At 35.7% G+C, this 20436-nt stretch overlaps 3 protein-coding genes across 5 annotated transcripts; 1 reads left to right on the top strand and 2 right to left on the bottom strand.

The window, feature by feature from the left end:
* Positions 1-1320: 1320 nt before the first annotated feature.
* On the bottom strand, positions 1321-1975 carry LOC140821752 (histone H3.2). Its single transcript, XM_073182340.1, has one exon. The coding sequence runs from the start codon at positions 1908-1910 to the stop codon at positions 1500-1502; it is 411 nt and encodes a 136-aa protein (XP_073038441.1). The 5' UTR covers positions 1911-1975; the 3' UTR covers positions 1321-1499.
* A 1980-nt stretch (positions 1976-3955) lies between these two features.
* LOC140822021 (clustered mitochondria protein-like) lies at positions 3956-18044 on the top strand. 3 transcript variants are annotated; one of them, XM_073182744.1, is made up of 29 exons: positions 3956-4116; positions 4720-4911; positions 5351-5412; positions 5610-5799; positions 6081-6218; positions 6316-6472; positions 6617-6810; positions 6905-7006; positions 8130-8265; positions 8363-8491; positions 8654-9050; positions 9337-9441; positions 10805-10923; positions 11295-11403; positions 11568-11702; positions 12431-12559; positions 12642-12812; positions 12962-13048; positions 14324-14458; positions 14698-14847; positions 14925-14993; positions 15098-15256; positions 15598-15654; positions 15736-15776; positions 15932-16051; positions 16419-16728; positions 16814-16921; positions 17081-17152; positions 17286-18044. In XM_073182744.1, exons 2-29 carry the CDS (start codon positions 4722-4724, stop codon positions 17739-17741), a joined length of 4227 nt encoding a protein of 1408 aa, XP_073038845.1. In that variant the 5' UTR covers positions 3956-4116; positions 4720-4721; the 3' UTR covers positions 17742-18044. The 3 variants fall into 3 exon arrangements, with proteins under 3 accessions (XP_073038845.1, XP_073038847.1, XP_073038846.1); XM_073182745.1 differs by having other exon boundaries at positions 3958-4116; positions 4715-4911; XM_073182746.1 differs by lacking the exons at positions 11295-11403; positions 11568-11702; positions 12431-12559; positions 12642-12812 and having other exon boundaries at positions 12979-13048.
* Positions 18045-19255: 1211 nt separating this feature from the next.
* LOC140822133 (polygalacturonase inhibitor 1-like) lies at positions 19256-20436 on the bottom strand. Its single transcript, XM_073182884.1, has one exon. The coding sequence runs from the start codon at positions 20390-20392 to the stop codon at positions 19391-19393; it is 1002 nt and encodes a 333-aa protein (XP_073038985.1). The 5' UTR covers positions 20393-20436; the 3' UTR covers positions 19256-19390.

Here is a 20436-nt window from a genome sequence, read left to right as displayed (position 1 = left end):
AAAACATAATAAGAATCGTCTTGATACCAAGTGTATCAAGAACGACAATTTTTTGATGAAATATATGTTTCATGCTTTTTAAAGTGTCAAGATTCCTGATAAACTAAACAACAACAAAAATTAAAACATCAACTAATTCAAAAGGTTAATCGATTATTCGAGATATACAAAAGGGAAAATAACGTGGTCATTAAAATGCAATATCATTATATCAAGTACTTGAAATACAGATTTGCACCTTGAACATAAAACAGTTGGTAAAACAAGAATTTTGATCGAATAGGCACATTGAAACGACGGTAAACTATTTAGTATTTAGACATCCTTTTGGTTATGTTTGAATTGAACTATTTCATGGATTTGGAACTTGGAAGAATTGAATGACTCTAATAACTGAGGAATTGAAATGCAGTATTTTTATTCCATCCAAATGTAAACTTGAAACTTTTGTCTAAGTTGCTATACCCATAGGCAGAACACCTAATGAAGGTCGAAATCAATGAATCCTCAGATAAAATTCATGTGAAGCGCAATGGTCCTGACTCCTGAGAATACAATAATCCCAGCTCTCAGTTGGATATTCAACACTGGCTGGAGCTTAGTCTCCTTCACATTATAAGCCAAAGACTGAAACTATAGGCCTTGTGATCAGAAGTTGATCAAATCCAAAAAACTGGTAGTCTCATAGGCTACAATTTGAGACTTCTTTCTACTTGGGAATCCAATCCAACCTCAGGTTTGAATTAGAATCTGCAGATTCTGAATCACCAACAATTATCCATGATCAGATGAAAAATCAAAACTTGAATCTAACAAGAGCATATGCAAAATCACCACCTTTTCCAGTGAGATATCTACATATTTTCGATTGATTTTTACAAACTAGATTTACAGTCCAACATGGAGAAGCTTACTAGCTCGGATAAAGGATTTGATATAGCAATTCTTGAATTATGTATTCTGTTATTTACCAGGTGCGCTGTTAGCGTCAAATCGTCAATTGCCCAGTTCATTCAGTGTTACTCCAACTGCCATTGTTAGGCCTAACATTTGCTACTGTAAATTCTATCCAAGCACAGTTTAGAACAGTATATCAACAATCAGAAAGATCTTAAAAGAATTAATTGTTTCAGATCAACATAAGGCGTAAAATTTTCTTAACTTCACGTCATATATTATTCTCTAACAAATCTTTCCTTTAAAGTACTAATCAGCAACCACCATTTCAAAATGTATCGCAACAGACGAAGAAATAATATTCATCAATTTAACCTGAAGGTTTGGATTAACAAATCGGAAGCGAGATAATAAAGATTCGCAAAAAGAAACAATACCCAGATCATTTATAACCAAATACCATTCAAATTTCATTACACTGAAATATCATTACACCAAAACCAGAGGTTTTAAGGCTAAAAGCTAATCCTGATATCACACCCACTACGAACAAACATCGTAAGCCTGAAACAAAACAGGAAACCGTAACAGAAAGACTCATTCTAAGCTCGTTCACCCCTGATTCTTCTAGCAAGCTGGATATCCTTAGGCATTATAGTAACTCTCTTAGCATGAATGGCGCAGAGGTTAGTATCCTCAAACAGACCCACCAGATACGCTTCAGCAGCCTCTTGAAGCGCGGCCACGGCGGAGCTCTGGAACCTCAGATCAGTCTTGAAATCCTGCGCAATTTCTCGAACAAGTCTCTGGAAGGGAAGCTTGCGAATCAGAAGCTCGGTGGATTTCTGGTACTTACGGATCTCACGCAAAGCCACCGTTCCGGGCCGGAAACGGTGGGGCTTCTTGACTCCGCCTGTGGCAGGGGCAGACTTCCTGGCGGCCTTGGTGGCAAGCTGCTTCCTCGGAGCCTTACCTCCTGTTGACTTGCGAGCAGTCTGCTTGGTACGAGCCATTTCAAAGGTTGAAACAGGTAAGATCAAAGTGATTTCTTGCAAAGTCGTTGAGTAATTTGAGGGATGGAATGGATCCGTGTTTATAAAGAAGGTGAACGAGCGGGAGGAGTGAAAATTTTAGGTGGGTATTTGAATTTGGAGGTTAGGAAGAGGACGGTAGGCCGTTGATTATATATGTGATCGGACGGTTTTAATTTGAAGAGATGGAGGACTTTTGTTAGTTGATCCAAGTGATTGGTCAAGCATCAAATGATTATTGGCCACGTAGGATAGAGAGAGACTTCCTGGATTGTGCTTAATGATTTATATTTTTATTTTAATACCAGTCTTCGTAATTATAAAGAAACAAAATTTTTTATACTAATACCTTATATTTATTATGTCAATATTATCTGAATTTAATACAGGATATTAGATTTTATTTTGAAGCACAATTGTGTGTGAGAAATTTATGAACGAGTTAATAAGTTTTTTAGGGTAAAAACTTGTATGTGACAGTCTCACTGATCGTATTTTGTGAGACAGATCTTTTATTTGGGTCATTCATGAAAAAGTATTACTTTTTATTGTGAATATCAGTAGGGTTTACATGTCTCACAGATAAAAATTTATGAGACCGTCTCACAAGACACCTACTCTTTATTTAGTTTGAAGACTTGTTATGTTTGTATTTGTATTGATAAAATGATAACCTTAGATTATTTAATTAAATACTTGATCTAGTTTATGTTATCGAAAATTTTAAAGAATTTCTGTTAATTTTTAAAATATATATTTTTTCATATTTTATTTATATGAGAAAAAACGTCATGCCAATTAATTTTAAATAGTAAAAGGAAGTTTAGCAGTTGTTTCAAGATAAAATCATATATTTGACTGACTTAATTTAAATAATGCCTATTTTTTAAGAAAATATCATTAACAAGACACGAACTTTATTCGAACTAGTAACTGTGACACATGCGTTACGTGTGTCCTGAATACATGTGACTAATATATTAAATATTTATGATATTATAAAATAATGACGTCACAACATAAAGAAGAGAGTTTATTTTTCACGGTGGCTAGTTTGGAGAAGAAATAATATTATTTTTCACGTGAGCAGTTTCTTTATGACGGTGAATATAATATTATTTGTTAAGAAAAAATATAATACAAAAAATGAGAAAGGGTAAAATAGGAAAAAAAAGTTGGTGTCCGTCCTCATAGAGCGATTATTATTAGGGGCTCAACTATAATAAAATAGTAAATATAAAAAATTTAAAAAGGTAAAATAGGAAAAAAAGTTGATGTCCTCATAGAACGGTTATTATTGAGGGCTCATACTTAATATTTGAATAGGTTTTATGTGAGACCGTCTCACGGATCTCAATCGGTGAGACGGGTCAACCCTACCCATATTCACCATAAAAAGTAGTACTCTTAGCATAAAAAGCAATATTATTTCATGTATTACCTAAATAAAGATCCGTCTCACAAAATTTGACCCGTAAAACCGTCTCACACAAATTTGTGCCTTAATATAATAGTATATATACATAAACAACAATCATCATGCATAGAAAAGGCATCCTCAAAAAGGTCCAAAATCTTTCTGACCGATTACATGGCTCATTTCAAACAATATCGTATCACATAAAAAAAAAATTAATTATAAAACGATCTTACAGATTAATTTTACAAGATAAAAATTTTATTTGGATCATTCAAAAATAATATTATATTTTTTATAAATATATATAGGTTATTTCGTCTCACGAATAAAATTTACTCATCATTTTAAATGCCAGAATCCTTTTAGGTTATGTTAGTTCAAATGATTTATTTACAACAAAAATAAAATAAAAAAAATCATTTTTAAGGGAAAAAACAAAACTATATACGCAAATGCCATAATGATTTATTTCAAATTTGTCATGGAAAAGTGAGAAATCAAGTAATATGAATTTACTTACCACTTTAAATAAATATTTGATCCTTTTTTTCAGAAAAAAGAAAAAAAAAAATGTGTGAGTATTTATAAATCATGGAGTAATATAAAATTGGTCAAGAATCCGCCGTCTCTCAGCCATTCTCTCCTCTTTACCTACTCTCCTAACTTAAAACCTCAGCAGCCCCGCAAACCCCACAAATCATTGCACATAAACAAACCGGGGAACCACGCCCGGCTGCTACTCAGACGATCGAGCTGCGATTTTAATTGGTATTATTTTGCTATCATTTTTTGACAGATTCTGATTTTCATTTCATGCTCGCTTAATACATGTATGTACGAGGGTTTGTTTTTCGGAGGCTAGCTTTTGTGAGATGTGTGTCTAAGATAAGCTAATGCTATTCAGTGACCTGGTTGTTTATCACCATTTTTTGTTCACATTTGGATGGTTTAATTAATGGGCTTTTCAACATTTTTTGTTCACATTTGAATGGTTTAATTAATGGGTTTTTCCGACGGGTATGCGTTTAGCCGATGTGGTCAAGGACTCGAAGATTTTGTAAATGTTTTTTAAGCTTCTCTTTATGATTTTACTTGTCCTAAATATGGGAATTGAGGTTTTGCCAACTTTTTTTCTGGTTCAATGCGCATTCCTTGTTGGGAAGTGACGAAATTAAACTAATGGAGTGTCCTGTTTCAAGCTTGACCTTTATGTTCGGTTGGCTGTGTTTTGTTTTGATGCTCATTAAAGGTGGTTTCACCATCAAAGCGTGAAACGAGGAGCTTGCTTTCAGAAATTTGATAATCCTTTCATTTTATCAGAAACATGTGCTTGTTACATAATTTAATGTGTATTTCTTGACGCAAGGGTAGAGATGGCCGGAAAGTCGAATAGGGGGAGGAATCGCAAAGGGTCAGCTGAGCCCCCTTCTTCCAACCCCCCCTCGAATGATAGTCCAAGGGACACACATGCTAATGGTGATGCAAGCTCAAATGAATCAACTGAACTGAAGTCCGAGGTAAAGGATAAAGGAATTGCGTCCCACCAGCATCCATCAAAACAAGGTAATGTTCAAGATGCTCCGATTTTTTGTGCTAATTGTAATAATGACAAATTCAGTCCATTTTTAGGACAGCAAAGCTGCACCACTTTTTATTCGAAGGAGCTGTTTTGAATCTTTTCTTGTATAACTTTATCAAATAATAATAAGGAAAGTTTTTGCAGTGTATTTTTTTATGACTCGGAGTTGATTCCCTTAACAGAATCTGGGGACTATTGCATTACCCCAAGAAAAATCCTTCCGTTTTCTGGAGGCCTTCTTATGTGTATATTTTTCGCTTAATTCTACCGTTATGTAACTTGAATATTTTTTATGCCACTTGGCTCTTTGCAAAAGTCTGCTCATGCACATACACAGTCACACATTGTCACAAATTAGGCCACACTTTATTCATGCATTCAATTTATAACAGACTTAATGATTGCTGTTTCATTCTATTGCAGCTGAAGTTCATCTTTATCCCGTTTCTGTTAAAACACAAGGAGGCGAGAAGCTTGAGCTGCAAGTAAGCTGTGTACTTTTTTAGTTTGAAACTAGATATGTAGAATGTAGCAGTTTAACTTATTTCCTCCATATTCACAATTGCTTCAGAAGTTAATGACTACTGTTTTTTAATCATATCTATATATATTTTATCTTTCTTCGACTGACGTTATATTATTGTTTGAATCTACTTATCTCAAAATTCATCGGTGTTTGTAGTTAAGTCCAGGAGATTCTGTGATGGATGTGAGGCAATTTCTTCTCGATGCTCCTGAGACATGTTTCTGTACTTGCTATGATTTGCTTTTGCATACAAAGGATGGTTCTGTTCAGCATCTAGAAGATTATAATGAAATATGTGAAGTGGCTGATATTACTAGTGGGAGCTGTTTTTTGGAGATGGTTCCTGGTAATCTCATTAATAATACCTGGTTTTGTCTTGCACATGCTCAAGCACAAAAAGTTAACACTGGCATTTGAACTCACTGATTATTATCATTACCTTTCATCAACAAGACAAGGGTTGCTTACAAGTATGCTTAATTTATGCATGGTAAAGTTTGCTGCATGAGATAGTACATCACCTGCTGTGGAAAATCCTGCAAATAGTTTTTTCACGGCACGCATTTGCCATGCATTTCTTCAGTTGTTACTTGCTCCTGGGTTCTAACTTAAATCTGTTCCTTGCAGCATTATATGATGATCGATCTGTCAGAGCACATGTTCATCGAACTAGAGAATTGATTTCTCTTTCGACTCTGCACTCCTCTTTATCCACCACTCTTGCTCTACAACATGAGATAGGCAAAAATGCATATGGAAAATCAGGTCCTCCTTTTATCTGTTCGGCCTTTATTTGTGTTGGTTTCTTTTTTTTCTTCTTTTTATTAATTCTTATTTGTGTACTATTTTTTTCTAAATATAGATGTTGCGAAAGCTGAGGTGCCCGAACTTGATAATTTGGGTTTTATGGATGTTGGTTCTGGTTCCCTAATTAACCTTTTGTCGTCATCTTCTAAAGAGATTAAATGCGTGGAAAGTATTGTTTTCTCATCATTGAATCCTCCTCCAAGCTACAGAAGGTTGTCCAAATTCTGAAGCATTGTCACACTACCAGAGCACATCGAATATTATGAATTTCACTTGCTCTCAAGATTTGACATTATGAATTTTATTTCCTACAGAAGTCCCATGCAAATTACTGAGTTTGTTTTTGCTGCATGTAGGCTTTCTGGAGACTTGATTTATTTGGACATGGTAACTTTGGAAGGAAACAAATACTGTATTACTGGAACAACGAAAGCTTTCTACGTTAACTCCAGCCTTGGGAATGTACTTGATCCAAGGCCTAACAAATCTGCTTTTGAGGCAACAACACTTGTTGGTCTTTTGCAAAAGATAAGCCCTAAATTCAAGAAAGGTACCACAAAATGACATCTAACTGGTCTAATAATTTGTGCCTGAAAGTGAAAAATCTAATGTTTAGCATATCACTTTCATTTTTCTTATTCAAGCTTTTCGCGAAATTTTGGAGCAGAAGGCCTCCGCACATCCCTTTGAAAATGTTCAATCTCTATTACAACCAAATTCGTGGATTGGCTCGTATCCTGTTCCTGGTATGTTCAAATTTTTGTAACAGTCATTTTGATGCTTATAAGTCATTGAGATTTATGAGATAGTGTGTTTATATTTTCTTACTCTTCTCCATGTTATAGACATTAAGCATCTTAATCTTTGATTGGGCTGGTTGGAGGCTTGGAGCGGTGGTAGTTAATCTTTTAACTTAAAAGTATTGTGTCTTATGTTTTTCAACATGTTGACTTAGACCATCCTCAAGTTATTTTCAGTTATTTTCTCAATCATTTCAAGTCCCTCCTTGGATTATGTTGTGAAACTTCTCCTCATTTCACCTCGTTTTCATTTCTTATGAAAATACTAATTTTTTTAGTTTGAGGGAGAAAAAAGAAGTAATTTTTCACTTGATCTTTTGGGAAACATTTTGTCCAATTATAAATCATCCCAAACTCTAATTCTGAAAGGCTTTTGGGATTGTGCTATTTTGATATTTCAAGCATCTTTCTTCATACCCTCATGTTGATTTCAGCCAGGGAATGTGAATTTGTAGGTCATCCAGATGTATTGTGTTTTAATTTATATAATTTATTTGGTAGAATTTTGTTGTTGCTCTTGTATACAGGCCAAAATTGCTTGAGCATAATTGCGTGGTTTTTAGATGGCATTTAAATCCTATTAAAGTATGGACCTGCATATTTTCAGCAAGATTTAACTTGATTTAGTGCTTTATATTAGACAAATTATGGTAGTATCTGGAGAAGATTCATTACCGGAGGTGGAGTCCTGGTTCTCAGATGATTTTACTAGAGATACATTTAACTAATCTTGGCATTTATTCTAGTTGATTCATTTTGTTCGGTTGGTTATATAGTCACGTCGTGCGTAATCAGCATTTTTATTGATTATATATATATTTGGTTAGTTTCAGAATGCATGTAACACATTGCCATTCATTGGCTTCGCTAAGATAAACTTAGCTAAACCATTTCCCTCTTTTTCATTTTTATTGTCCTATTTGACCATGTTTGGATTTTCTCAACTTTTCAGTTGTCTTGATTTTGTGTGGAATTGAATTGTTGAAATCGTTATGAAACAGTTTAGATTGGTACGTGTTTGTTTTATCTATTTTATCTCTGCAAGTCTCATGGATGGTGGTAATTTCAGATCACAAGCGCGATGGAGCTAGGGCTGAAAATTCTCTTACCCTTTCTTTTGGAAGTGAGTTAATTGGCATGCAAAGAGATTGGAATGAAGAGTTACAGTCTTGTCGAGAGTTCCCCCATGCTACACATCAGGAAAGGTGCAAGTTGTTTTTGCATCTTTGCTTGCCTATCTAGGTAATATTACAGTAAGATCAAGTCGATTTGAGTTGCTCACTGTCTGAATTGCTATTGTAGGATTCTAAGAGATAGGGCTCTCTACAAAGTGACATCAGACTTTGTTGACGCTGCTACTAGTGGTGCTATTGGGGTGATTAGCAGATGTATTCCACCTATTAATCCAACTGATCCAGACTGCTTCCATATGTAAGTATTGAGTCGAATATATGTTTGTGCGTGCGATCTCTCGTCTTTTTGTGTGTGTTCTCTCTCTGCGGTCTTTTGTATTTGAGCTTTTCCGCCTCCATTTTCCCCTGAATTTGCATTTAGGTATGACTTATGTATCATTAATACTGGTGTATTACTCAGGTATGTTCACAACAACATATTCTTCAGTTTCGCGGTTGATGCGGATCTTGAACAACTGTCCCGGAAGCAGTCATCTGAAGATAACTCTAAAACTGACAACGTAGCCTCAATACAGAGCTCTTCTGAGAAGAAATATAACAATGTGCCCCAAGGAGCTTCTAGATTTTCTGATGCAGATGAGTCTGTTGTCTGCGATACAGAAAATAATAATGACATCAATGCCTTATCCCCTGATATGCCTGCAGAGGCCCAGTTAGCTGAAAGCGAACAGGCCACATATGCAAGTGCTAACAATGACTTGAGAGGCACCAAGGCTTACCAAGAAGCTGATGTTCCGGGGTTGTACAATCTTGCTATGGCAATAATTGATTACCGAGGTCATAGAGTTGTAGCACAGGTGTGTATACTCAAACTTATCTTGAAAAGAGAGCAGCAAGTTTAAAAGAATTTTTAGATGTCGAAGTCAAATAGAATAGAGTGTTGGCTAGATTTTAAAGGAAAATGTAGCTTTCCACCCTATCTAATGATCATCTCATGTGTGCTATTATTATCATGTTTACAATGCTTTTTGTGAATATTTTAGTATCTTTTACAGAATATATTGATACAATAAGATGCTTATTCCCTTGGCGTCATAATTTATTTTTGGGTTGTGTTATTTCATTCCTTTCCTCTTCTTCCAGAGTGTCTTGCCGGGAATTCTTCAAGGCGACAAATCTGAATCCCTTTTGTATGGTTCTGTTGACAATGGCAAGAAAATATGCTGGAGTGAAGATTTTCATTCCAAGGTATAAATAAGCTGAGTCTTTCTAGTATTAGTTTTTTTCTTTCCTAAGATCAGTTTGTGTATATTTTCCATATTCAATCATATCTAGTTGAATACTTCTAGAGTTTTTCCAATAATATCAATTTATATTTGAATATTCACCATTCGAAATTTCATTCCTATTTTGCCTTACAAATAGTTAACGAGAAACACGCTATCTAATTTTCCGTTATCAATTAAACAATCTCAGCGGGAGATAAAGATCTAATTAACAACACAAACTCAGCATTTTCATGTAATTTAATCAATTACATTCCCTAAAAATAGATAAATTTCCAAAGCAATAAATTGTTAATATCAATTGCTTCAAAAACTAGAGGGATCAATATAAATCAATCAAAATTATGCATAAACCTCAAATCTCACAAATTAATAAAATTCCAAGGTTTTTGTCTTCCTCAATAAAGAACTAAAATCTAGCAACGCAAGACCATAAAATCTGACAAGAAAATAAAAGTATGAAAGCAAATAACGAATCCTCGAACAAATATGTAGTACAAAAGTCTTGCAAAGTAAGCCTCCCACATGCAAAAATTTAGTCCAATGAAATATATATCCTCTTATATTGTTTCCTTATTCCATATTTTTGTCTCCCTCCGGACTCCTGAATATTAATGTTCAAAAATTGGGCAGAGTTCTTCTTGCAATTCCCTTAATTTCCAAGATTTGGTGAGATTTGACGTGGCACGGTCGGTTCTTTATATTTTGCCTTGTTGGATCATGCTTCAATTCTTTAATTTCTTTCCTTGCGGTGTTGATTCACGCCTCTATATTATGCGTCTTGGCTTGTGTTTTTTTTCAGCAACAGTTTGTTGCCATATTATTTCCTCTTCAATACACGAATCACACACCACTCAAAGCACAAGGTTTTGCGTCATGTTTCTTCATTGATTCTCTCTCTACCAGCAGCGAATCTTTTCTTTCTTTCTTTTGTTGCTTCGTGTTTCTGCATCGCATTCTGAACAAATTTCTTGTGCTTCTCACGGCTATCCCTTCGGTTTGTATTTAAATGCGCTGCACCTTTTGCTCATCAATTGTAGCACCCTTCGGTGTGATGCCGGTGTGCCAGACATCCAAATTCATCTATTTTTTCTGCCATTTTGGCTTGAATGCATTCAAGATTCATGATTAGGAACAATAAAATCAAATAATCAATAGAGACAATTAAAGTAGATTAAGTCAAATAAATATGTCAAAATATAAACTGTCATATCTTAACTTTATTCAATCAAGTTGAAATTCAAAATTGTTTTTCATGAATCAGTAGTTTTCATATTAATGCATTCACCTGAAGTATATCATCTTTATCTTTATTTTTTTTGTAGGTACTAGAAGCTGCCAAACGTCTTCATCTGAAGGAGAATACTGTGCTGGATGGATCTGGTAAAGTTTTCAAGCTAGCTGCTCCTGTTGAGTGTAAAGGAATAGTTGGTAGCGATGACAGGTTAAATTTTCTCCTTCAAAATTGTGTTGTAAATCCTCTATTTAGCTTCCGTCAGAGATATTTTTTCCTTTGTGAAATAATCCAACATTTCACACAAATGCAGCAGTATTTGTAGATTTCTGGAAGGATAAATCAATTCCATCTATTTTGTGCACTCTTGTTTAAGACCTGTAACATTTTCAGGCCACTTGTTGAAGCTATTTTTTGTTTATATTTGAATCTTCTTTCTTTTACCTTGGTCCAGAGTGTGCGTGGGTATCCGCGTTTGTTTAGGGGCTGATGCGTGCAGTTGTGATTTCTCATTTATCATTCCTGCTTCATTACTTTTTATGATCGATCACATTTTAGGTCGTGATGTTTTTTGTGTTCAGACATTATCTTTTGGACTTGATGAGAGTCACACCTCGTGATGCCAATTATATGGGGCCAGGTTCCAGATTTTGTATTTTGAGACCTGAACTGATAACTGCATTTTGCCAGGTAAAATCTTGAACTAATGACTGCCTTTTTGCCTTGTAGGATCATGAACTATTAACTGCCATTTGCCTTTCTAGATTAGACTTTTCACTTTTGTTTATCAGCATATCTTCTAAAATATTTGGATATTGTGGATTCCTAAGCTTTTGGATGATTTAATTGAATAGGCTGAAGCGGCTGAAAATTCTGAATGTGGGGTTGAATGTGAAGAGACTACTGTTGCCTCTGAAGAATCAAGCATTAGTAATGCTGAAGAAGTGAATAAAGCCAAGGAAAGTGCAACATCAAATAGTGACACACAAGTAAATGTTTTGTGGGAGTAACTTTTTATGATGCTAACTACAGAGTAGCCACTACGTATGGTGTTGTGAAAATAAATTGGTATGTAAATGTGTGTCAAGTGTTAACCAAAATGATGTGTCCTATCACATTGTCCGGACACATCCATCTTACAACCCTGCCTATCAAAATCAGCTGAAGCAAGAGACCTTGACCTTAAAGTTTGCTGGTCAAAATTATATAAGAAATTTTATAATGCTGGGACCAACATTTCAAAACCACGGCTTTGAACAAAATATATGTACTGTAAATACCATATTCTGTGATAGGCCGAAAATCAGAAGGATAACAACTTGCATTTAGTGATCATAAAAGGTGTCATATATATAAATGAAATAGGTGTACAGTAATGTCAATGTGTCATGTAGATTTTAAGTTGATTTTCCCAACTCTTAGCTTGTTGCAGCAAAATTATAGAACCTCGCATCTGCTATGAGCTCTGGACAGACTGCAATTTAGGGTCACTGTGACCTAATTCTACTACATTCTAATGTGTGTGTATTTCCAGCTTCTCACGACTGTGATAACCTCTGAACATACTGCAATTTTGGTGCATGACCGTGATATTATTATTATTTATTACCTAATTTTACTACTATCTGTTGTGTTTTCTCTGGCATATATTCCAGATTTAAGTGTTTATTGCTACACCTATTTCTGGTCACATATGATTGTCAATGGGTTGCTGCAGGTTGTGGAAAATGGTGCAAAGAAACACTTTCAAGAAATTGGTTCTCAATCTGAAAGTAAAGATGCAAAAAGTGAGATATTATTCAACCCAAATGTTTTTACTGAATTTAAGCTCGCTGGGACTCAAGAGGTATCTTGTAATTTTTTTAACACCTTTTATTTCACTAAATATCTGGAAATTATGTTGATATTCCACCCACAATATTTCTCAGGAGATCACTGCAGATGAGGAACATGTGCGGAAAGCAAGTTTACATCTTAAAGATGTTGTACTACCTAAATTCATACAAGATCTTCGTACCCTTGAGGTTTCACCAATGGATGGGCAGACTTTAACTGAAGCTCTTCATGCCCACGGGATCAACGTTCGTTACATCGGAAAAGTAATAAGTCCTGGACGGGTCCTCGATTCCTTTTTTTCTGATCACATACATGGTTTTTTTGTAGCTTTATCTGGGAAACTAAGGTTTATGGTGCATGGATCTCTTGCTTGCTTCGAATGGCTGATTTTTTTTTTGGATTGGTGCTACAGGTTGCTGAAGGGACCAGAGACATGCCTCACCTATGGGATCTTTGTTCTACTGAGATTGTTGTCAGATCTGCTAAGCATATTATCAAGGTGACCTCTATTTGATAAGGAAATTCTGCATCTTTCTTGGAAATGGGGTTGCTTATGCTGAGTTGTGTATGTTTATCCATGATTGCAGCCGCTGATGATTATCTGAGGGCCAACAACTTTGTTGTTCTCAAAACTCTTAAAATTACATTATTTTAATTAATGAGTTGTCAGCTGCACGAATTCATCCCTAAGCTACAAATTGTGTATGTGTATCTGTTCTCACCTTTTTACCCAAATCTACCTTCAAATTGACTGTGTATTGGGTGTTTCTTGTCCAACTATTCTTCCATTAAACAATTAGTTAACTATTCTTCCATAAAACAATTGTCCAACTATTCTTCCATGAAACAATTAGTTAAAATATTGTTCAATCACACTTTAGATCTGGGCTATGACTGATAGGCTTCTTTGTAAGGAACTGTTGATTTTGGCGAAGACTAACTAACTCCATTATTAAATGGATACTATACTTCTTTCTTCCTGGTTTCCTTTGGAGACTTGGCCCAAAATGTGGTATGCTGTTATGTAAGTGTTACTCTAACATCACGATTTTTAGTTGAAAGTTCTAGGGTCTTGGCGCAGTTAATAACACGAGGCAAACTTGTGGGAATTGGACCTGGCACATCATTTGTCCTTTTTATTATAGCATTCCCTTGATTCTGTTAATCCTTTTTGGTTTTTTTTTGCCTTAAATCTTATGGTCTTGTCAAATTTCAATTGTGAGTGAACACTCTCGAGTTCCAGTATCATTTTTCATTTACCTCTATTAACTATCGTGTAGGAATCTACTGAGAGAAGGAAAATTGAAAAGATTGAATTTGGGTGTTAAATTTCACTTCAGTGCTTAAATTTATCACAGATAAGGTCATGAGATCCTTTTGTTATACACATGGCCATGAAATGAAAATTCATCGAATTTGACACGACCACGTAGTACCAGTGCGTTTACTCATTCTTTTATTTAATAATAATCTAAGTCGCTGTTATTGAGCTCTTGGCATGATTTTCTTTTGAAGAATCCCGTTATGTATTTCACTTGTTTTCTTTCTTACAATGTATGACATTTTTAAGTTGCCATTGATTTTTGGGATGCTTTTGTATTCAGAATTTTTTCTGATTCTCGTGAATGATTAGGAGTTGAAGCTATTACCTGGAGTTGAGGCTTTTATCAATGCTAAATTTCGTTTGTCTGTATACTCTTTTCAAAGGCTAGAGTTTTTGGTTGTTATGTATGATAATTAAGTTTTACCTAATCATATTCTCCTGGACCTGCAGGACATCCTAAGAGACACAGAGGATCACGATCTTGGGCATGCAATGTCACATTTTTTCAACTGTTTTTGTGGAACTGTCCAGTCTGCCCCTGCTAAAGGCGTTGCAAATAATACACCTCCCAAAAACCAGAAGAAGGTAGGCAAACATTATCGTGATCTTCTGAATGTTTGTAATGCCTTGTTCTTCTTTTCTCACTTGATCTAGAAATTCTATTTAGGTGTTTCCTGCTTCTTTTTAAGATAAAGATTTTTCATTGGCTGTATGTAAATGAATTGTTATTATTATTAGTACAGATGTAGATGTATGCTGTTTCTTTGGCACATTAGTCAAATCGTGTCCAGTTATCCTGACTTCCATAATTGCAAATTTTAAAGGATCATATAGGGCATCATGTATCTGGTAAGTCGCCTAAGGCACAAACCAAGTTTAGAGCATATGCGAGGAAGAAACAGTCCTCATATTTGAGTATCACCTCTGAAAGTTTGTGGTTTGACATCCAGGAATTTTCAAAACTCAAATATCAGGTATCTTTGTCTTGCTTTATTTTATTCTGCATCTCTCTTGGTGGGAAACTTTTTTGTTAATATTATTTAATGTGCAGTTCGAGTTGCCAAAAGATGCAAGGCTGAGGGTGAGGAAAATTTCCGTACTACGAAATCTTTGCCAAAAGGTAATATTTTTTTACGACGACTGAAAATATATTTGAGTTTCATTCTACAAACAGTGCAAGTATCACAGTTTATTTATTGGGATATGATTATCGTTTTTTAATAGGTCGGAATTACCCTTGCTGCTCACAAGTTTGATCTGGATTCCCCAACGCCTTTCCAAGTTGCAGATATATTGAATCTACAACCTGTGATGAAGCATTCCATTCCAGTTTGTTCAGAAGCCAAGGAACTCGTTGAGACAGGAAAGATTCAATTAGCAGAGGTATTGACATGTCAGCTGAAAAAATATTACTTGTAGGAACTAAATTTGCAGTACCACTGTACCAGCTATCGAGTATGTTTGTTCTCAGATTAACATTATTCTATGTGATTGGACATTGTTTTTTGATTACTTGTGTAAGATTTTGGAAACAGGTTGAAAGTAAAAAATCTTGATACTTATATTTAAAAAATTGTACTTGGTTATGCTCTATCCTTTTGTTCTAATGTTGAGTGGTCAGATTTGGCAGTTTTCCTGAAAAATAATTTCAATCTCTCTGTGATCGGAATCTCTTGTTGGACTTGTTACCATGAGAAATTAGAAATTTTTTATTGCTTTTTCAGGGAATGCTTAGCGAGGCATACACTCTATTTTCTGAGGCGTTTGCTATACTCCAGCAGGTGTGATCATTTAATTTTTGAATGGTCTGTTGTCACTCATTGTTTTATGCGTTATGATAATGTACAAACATAAAAATGCAGGTTACTGGTCCGATGCATCGAGAGGTTGCTAATTGTTGCCGGTAATTATTGTTGAACTCTATCTATCTATCTACCTATCTAATGTTCATGTCACTGGCATTAATCAAGGCATCAAAACATTAGCCTTTCATTTAGCGTTGAATTTACAGATGCTAGTTCTACCAAGATATTTCTAAAATTGACGTTTTATCTCCAGCTACTTGGCCATGGTTTTATATCACGCTGGAGATATGGCTGGAGCCATCATGCAACAGCACAAGGAACTAATTATTAATGAACGTTGCCTTGGACTGGACCATCCTGATACTGCTCACAGGCACACATCATTTTCCCTTTACTCGTTTACTATGTTTTACACTAACAGCATTGTAGGACCTTTTCTCATCACTGTTTGTTCAGTTAATTGATTCAGCTGGCTGATTTCGGTTATCAGTCACTCGGGGGATGGATTAAATACTTAGATGAAATTACTATGAGGCTGATGACAAGGATTTGTCTTAATGTTGTAACTAATCATTATTCGAAATATATTTTTCATTCATGGGAAAGAAGAAAATTTTAGTAGGCTGACTAGTGGTGGAATGAGATGCTGGATGCTTCTATGCTGCAATACCCTCTCGGATGTTTTATATCTTTCATTACTCTCATGACCTTGTATTGCTTATACATGTATTTTGCTGCAGTTATGGGAATATGGCTCTGTTTTACCATGGTCTCAACCAGACAGAGCTTGCGTTGCGCCATATGTCAAGGGCATTGCTCCTCTTAGGTTTATCATCTGGCCCAGATCACCCTGACGTTGCTGCTACTTTTATAAATGTCGCAATGATGTATCAAGATATTGGAAAGATGGACACTGCCCTTCGATACTTGCAAGAAGCCTTAAAAAAGAATGAAAGACTGCTAGGAGAGGAGCATATTCAAACCGCTGTGTGTTATCATGCTTTGGCAATTGCATTTAACTGCATGGGTGCCTTCAAACTTTCTCACCAGGTTGCTGCCTTCTCTGAATATCTGTTTGGTGAACTTTGATGATGCAATTGACTATCCTTATATATTTAATCTTTCGATATAACAGCATGAAAAGAAAACATATGATATTCTTGTGAAACAACTTGGAGAGGACGACTCCAGAACACGGGATTCTCAGAACTGGATGAATACATTCAAGATGCGTGAGGCTCAGGTTATTTCTGTTGCCTGTTAATTAATCTGTTGTTGGCGCATCGTTATTTATATATTTTGTTCTTCTGCCATATAAAAAATAAATAAAATATGGATTAAAATCCCTCTCTGCCCACCCAATACCTTTTGAGAGAAAATAACATGTTTTACATGCCGACAGATGACTGCACAAAAGCAGAAAGGTCAGGCTTTGAATGCTGCCTCTGCTCAAAAGGCTATTGATATTCTAAAGGTATTTGTTCATCTCTCATACTTTCTTGTTCGAGCTCGTTCTCGCCTCTCGGTGTTCGCTCTTGGTTAAGATATTATTGAACTCTTGGAAGCAACCTTGAAAGGTTTTTATTCACGTTATATGCATGTACCAGGCTCATCCAGACCTGATACACGCATTTCAAGCGGCTGCTGGTGGCAATGGTGCCGCTGCAAACAAATCATTCAACAGTGCCATCATCGGAGAAGCCCTCCCACGAGGCAGGGGTGTTGATGAAAGAGCAGCTCGAGCTGCTGCAGAAGCACGAAAGAAAGCAGCTGCCAGAGGTCTTTTGACTCGCCCTCATGGAGTTCCTGTCCAAGCTTTACCACCACTCAATCAGTTCCTCAACATTATAAATTCAGGGACGACCCCTGATGCTGTAGGCAATAATGCACCAGATGGGGAAAAGAAAGACGCCAACTCTAACGTTATAAACGGAAAGCCAGATTCCAAAGAGAATTTATTGAAACCAGGTCAACAAGACCAGGCTCCACCAGTTGGGTTAGGATCAGGGTTGGCTGCTTTGGATGCCAAGAAGCAGAAATCTAAAGCCAAAGCCTCATCTTGACTCGAGTCTCGCTGTGAAGTTCTTGGGGCTCACCTTTTCAGTGACTTGGGTGTGGTTTTGATAAGAAACAATCTTGTTTTGCGCCCTGCGAATCGAGTTACAGGCTCCCTGTGTGCACTCTGGTTCAAGAAATGGAAGAGTGACGGACATGCCTGTGTTCTGTTTCCGATATAATCTATTCTTTCAATAATCATGCTCCTGAAAATACCGCTTTAGGAAGAATGTGTCAAAATATTGAGTAATGAGAAATATATGTAATGTCATTAGAACAAATAACATGTGGAAACATCTTTCCTTTCTTGATTTTGTTTTCTGAAACGTCAAATATTTTTATTTTTATTTTTTTTTAACTTGAAAACGTGAAATTGTTTTGGATGATCACTATCCAGTTTTCTCCCCTTTAGGTTTTTTTTTTTAAAATTATTTATGAGGTTTTTAATCCTCTTTCTTGCTCAAATGTTGATTTCAGGTCAGTCAACTTGGAGTTGAGGAGTAATACGTATAACACTGATCTGGTGTCCTTGCCTGAGTGAGACCTAATCCAATCTTCATAGATTTCTAGAAATAATTTCGTATGAATTTTTATTTTAAAATCTATTTTGCTTCCGATCCAAAGTGAATTAGCTTATCGACCCCCAGAAAAGTAACCATAACATATGATACCGAACATCGCTCATGTCACTGTGCAGACTCACATAGCGTGACTTATTTTTGTTAGCGCTTTTGCTCATATAATCTCACTACATAGGGTCGGGTCCATCTTCATTGTTATTCTGGTGGTTAAACTTAGATCTGCTTGTCAAAGGACTCAATCTTGGTAGTGGTATTAGTTCATGATCTCAAAGTTGAATCAAGCAAATTCAATCAAACAACTTTTACCATAGAAACGGCCATAAACTAGAGAATCTTGATTATTTTGAAAGATCATTAACCCGATAAAATAGGAGAAGTCGAGGAATACATTTTCAGATATAATTATAACTTTTTAACATTCGTATATACAATTTGGAGATCTTTTTTATCATGTGATGTTTATGGAGTTTGCTCTCTCTACCACTGAATCCTTTCTTCCAGTTATCAGGAGAGTTCATAAGTTGGAAGCTCGAACGTTCAAAATTACTCTTATATAGACTAAAATTATTGTATCGTAATTATTTATTTGTTTGAAAATAATATTTTTTTATGAGTCGGATAAATTACTTATCATGTATCTTACATGGCTAAAAATAAAAATTCATTATTAACAAGACCAAAATTGAACTAAAAATGTAATTTTCACTTTTTCCCTCGATGGAAACAAACTCATTATCATCAAGTTAATTTACTTGAAGAAAAATGAATGAAATGAGAATTCTTTTGGCAAAAGATCAATTTCAGATTATTCAAAAACAATATGAAAGTTTTAATATTTTATTTCTTTAAAATATTGAATCATCGTATTACTATAATTAACGTCGGCAAAAGTTTGTGCTGTATTGAGTAATATGTATACTTTATAAGGTTCAATCTTAAAATTCTCTGGAAAATGAAAATCAAATACATAACTGATTATTACACAATTTTTGCGAAAAACAAAAGATAATTATTACACAATTTTAAATTATGTTTATTCGGGAATACATGGATAAAATGAAATTATATAATCATCATCATTTGCATGGATCCAATGGAGCCCCGCATAAGCATCGGTTATGAAAGAAAGATGTGTTATCCCAACTCTCTGATCTGTACTTTAGCTTCCACCCCGTCGGAATCTTCCCACACAATCTATTGTAACTTACATTCAAGAACTGCAAGAACACTGCATCAGTAATCTGTTCCGGAATCGTCCCGTAAATCTTATTATGGGACACATCGAGAATATCCAGCGACTCAGTGAAACTCACTTTCGAGAAATCGAACTCGAAATTATTCCTCGAAATGTCGATTGTACTCGTGGCCTTTCCTTTGCCAAAGAACACCGAAGCATCACCCGTTAGATTGTTTCTGGAAATGTCGACCGCAGAAAAGTTCACATTCGCTAAACTAGCAGGAATTTCACCCGACAGCTTGTTATGAGACAGATCAAGAACAGGAAACTGAGCAGTAGCCGGTATGTGACCGAAAGATTCTGGTATCGGCCCTGTCAATTGGTTTCTGCTAAAGTCGAATCCCCTAAGATACGGAAGCGTCGTAAGAATAGGCGGGATAGAGCCCGATAAACGGTTAAATGAGAGATCAAGAAGCACCAGGCTTTTAAGGTTTGCAAGAAAGCTAGGTATAGGGCCTGAGATATTTGTCCAACTTATAGTTAAAGACCTTAAATTCCGCAAGTCTCCAATCTTGGGTGGGATCTCACCAACAAGATTCGGAATCTTGTGCAGCCTGAGGACAGTCAAATGTTGAAGATCCCCAAGAGAAGAAGGGATTGTTCCATTGAGATCTTCGTAAGGTGCAATGTCAAGGCCGGTAACATAGTTCGTGGTTTCGTCACACTGGACACCGTACCACGTGCAACAATCGAATATGGGATCCCATGTGGCGAAAGGGTTTGCGGGATATGAGAAGCTGTGTTTGAACGCAAGAAGTGCAGCTTTGTCTTTCGGGTGACAGAGTTCTGCGCTAGAATAATGTGTGGATAATATAAGAAATAGAATTGGTAATATTATCATTTTGTATTTTTGATATTTAGTATAGGCAGATATGGGACTTTTTG

Source organism: Primulina eburnea, unplaced genomic scaffold (genome assembly GCF_022965805.1).
Source record: "Primulina eburnea isolate SZY01 unplaced genomic scaffold, ASM2296580v1 ctg739_ERROPOS11973397, whole genome shotgun sequence".
Taxonomy (NCBI): domain Eukaryota; kingdom Viridiplantae; phylum Streptophyta; class Magnoliopsida; order Lamiales; family Gesneriaceae; genus Primulina; species Primulina eburnea.
The sequence above is the reverse complement of the archived record's forward strand: the minus strand, read 5'-3'. Positions and strand labels throughout refer to the sequence as shown.